Source organism: Apium graveolens, chromosome 7 (genome assembly GCF_009905375.1).
Source record: "Apium graveolens cultivar Ventura chromosome 7, ASM990537v1, whole genome shotgun sequence".
Classification (NCBI taxonomy): domain Eukaryota; kingdom Viridiplantae; phylum Streptophyta; class Magnoliopsida; order Apiales; family Apiaceae; genus Apium; species Apium graveolens.
This window is the reverse complement of record NC_133653.1, coordinates 143,938,731-143,940,509: the sequence shown is the minus strand read 5'-3', so window position 1 is coordinate 143,940,509 and position 1,779 is coordinate 143,938,731. Positions and strand designations below refer to the sequence as shown.

General features: G+C 29.6%; 1 protein-coding gene across 1 annotated transcript; it reads left to right on the top strand.

Moving 5' to 3' along the window:
- Positions 1-1,210: 1,210 nt before the first annotated feature.
- Positions 1,211-1,779, top strand: LOC141673977 (putative steroid-binding protein 3). Its single transcript, XM_074480702.1, has one exon. The coding sequence runs from the start codon at positions 1,299-1,301 to the stop codon at positions 1,599-1,601; it is 303 nt and encodes a 100-aa protein (XP_074336803.1). The 5' UTR covers positions 1,211-1,298; the 3' UTR covers positions 1,602-1,779.

Genomic DNA, 1,779 nt, shown 5'->3' with positions numbered 1-1,779 from the left:
ATGCACAAAAATCTCCACCAATAAAATGTTTACAACTCATCAATCACACTTTCTTAATATATGCCCATGACACACACTAGACAAGTGGATCTTTAAATATAAAATTAATTTAGAAGTTTGATAATAAAATGATCGGATTATTAAACACCAAATTCAAAATCGTCACGATGATAGTTTGTATCGTAGTCATAGTTTCTCTAGTTATATTTTCTCTGTCTCCCGTTCTTTTGTATATAATTTTTATTTTTGACATCTATCTCAGTTATATATATTTCAAAAATAATAAAATTTTATAATACTCCACCACTTAATTAAATACATCCATTTATAATAAATATTAATTGATTCTCAATTCAATTACTTTTCTTATTTTTCTTATTAAATTATATTTTTTTTAATTTTCGTGTGGCGCACCATTTGTATACTAATAAGGTGGGAGTAATAGTTTGTATATGAATGTTACTCCACATTATATGCCAAAAAGATATCCATTTTGTAGAAAAATAATACAAAAATATATTTTTTTATAAAAAATATTATAAAATTAATTAATTAAATCATTCAAAAACATAGTTAAAATGAGAAGAAAAGACGATGAGAAGGTAAATGAATATGAATATACACGAACACGATCCATAAATTAAACAGTAAATTATAATCATATAACTAGACCTGGCAATTCGGATAACGGGTTCGGTTTCGGATCAGATCAATTTCGGATCGGATCTACTTTCAGATTATGATATATATGAAAACCATTCAGATCGGAACAGATGTGATTCGGTTCGGGTCTAATTCGGATTAAAATCGGAAAAAATTTGGATTAAGATCGCACAAAATTCTGTTCGGATTAAATTCGGTTTGAATATCATAACTTATTTATTTTTTCAATTTTTGAGATTTAAAACTATATATTTTTTATTTAATTTAGTATTTTTAATATAATATAATGTACTTTTTCAAAAGAATATGATTAAATAAGTATGTTATCATAAACATAAAATTGTTTAAAGTATAAATTTTATTATTTCGGGTCATATTCGATTCAGGTAATATATTATTCGGTTTTAAACCGTTCAGAGTTATAATCAGATCTTATATTTTGCATCATTTTCGGTTAAATTTTCGGTTGGAATATTTTTCGGATAATTATCGGATTATATGATTCGGATCCGGATAAAATGTCGGTTTCATGATTTTCGATTCTGTTCTTGCTATCCTGAAACATTTTGCCGTGTCACGTGACCATATAATCATCAAAGCAAAAGAAGGAGAGGGACACAAGTGAAGCATAGGCAATGGAGATCTCAATTGGTGAGCTAAAACAATACGATGGCACAAACCCATCAAAACCCATATACATAGCTATAAAGGGTCGTATCTTCGACGTCACAACCGGCAATTCTTTCTACGGTCCGGGAGGTTCTTACTCCATGTTTGCCGGCAAAGATGCAACAAGGGCTCTTGCTAAAATGAGCAAAAATGAAGAAGATGTTATTGCTTCTGTTGATGGCCTCACTGATAAAGAACTCGGCGTTCTTTCTGATTGGGAAAAGAAGTTTGAAGCTAAGTACCCTGTCGTTGGCCGTGTAGTGTCTTGATTCTATATTTACATATGTGTGTGTGTGTCTATGTTCATGTTTGATGCTTTATAATGATTGATAATTGTGTTGTGTTTGGATTATAAGATGGGTTTCATGTATGGGATGTTGTATGGTGGTGTTTAAATGAATAAATGGATTTGGATGTCTTTTTTATATATATGTGCGTTTTTACTAA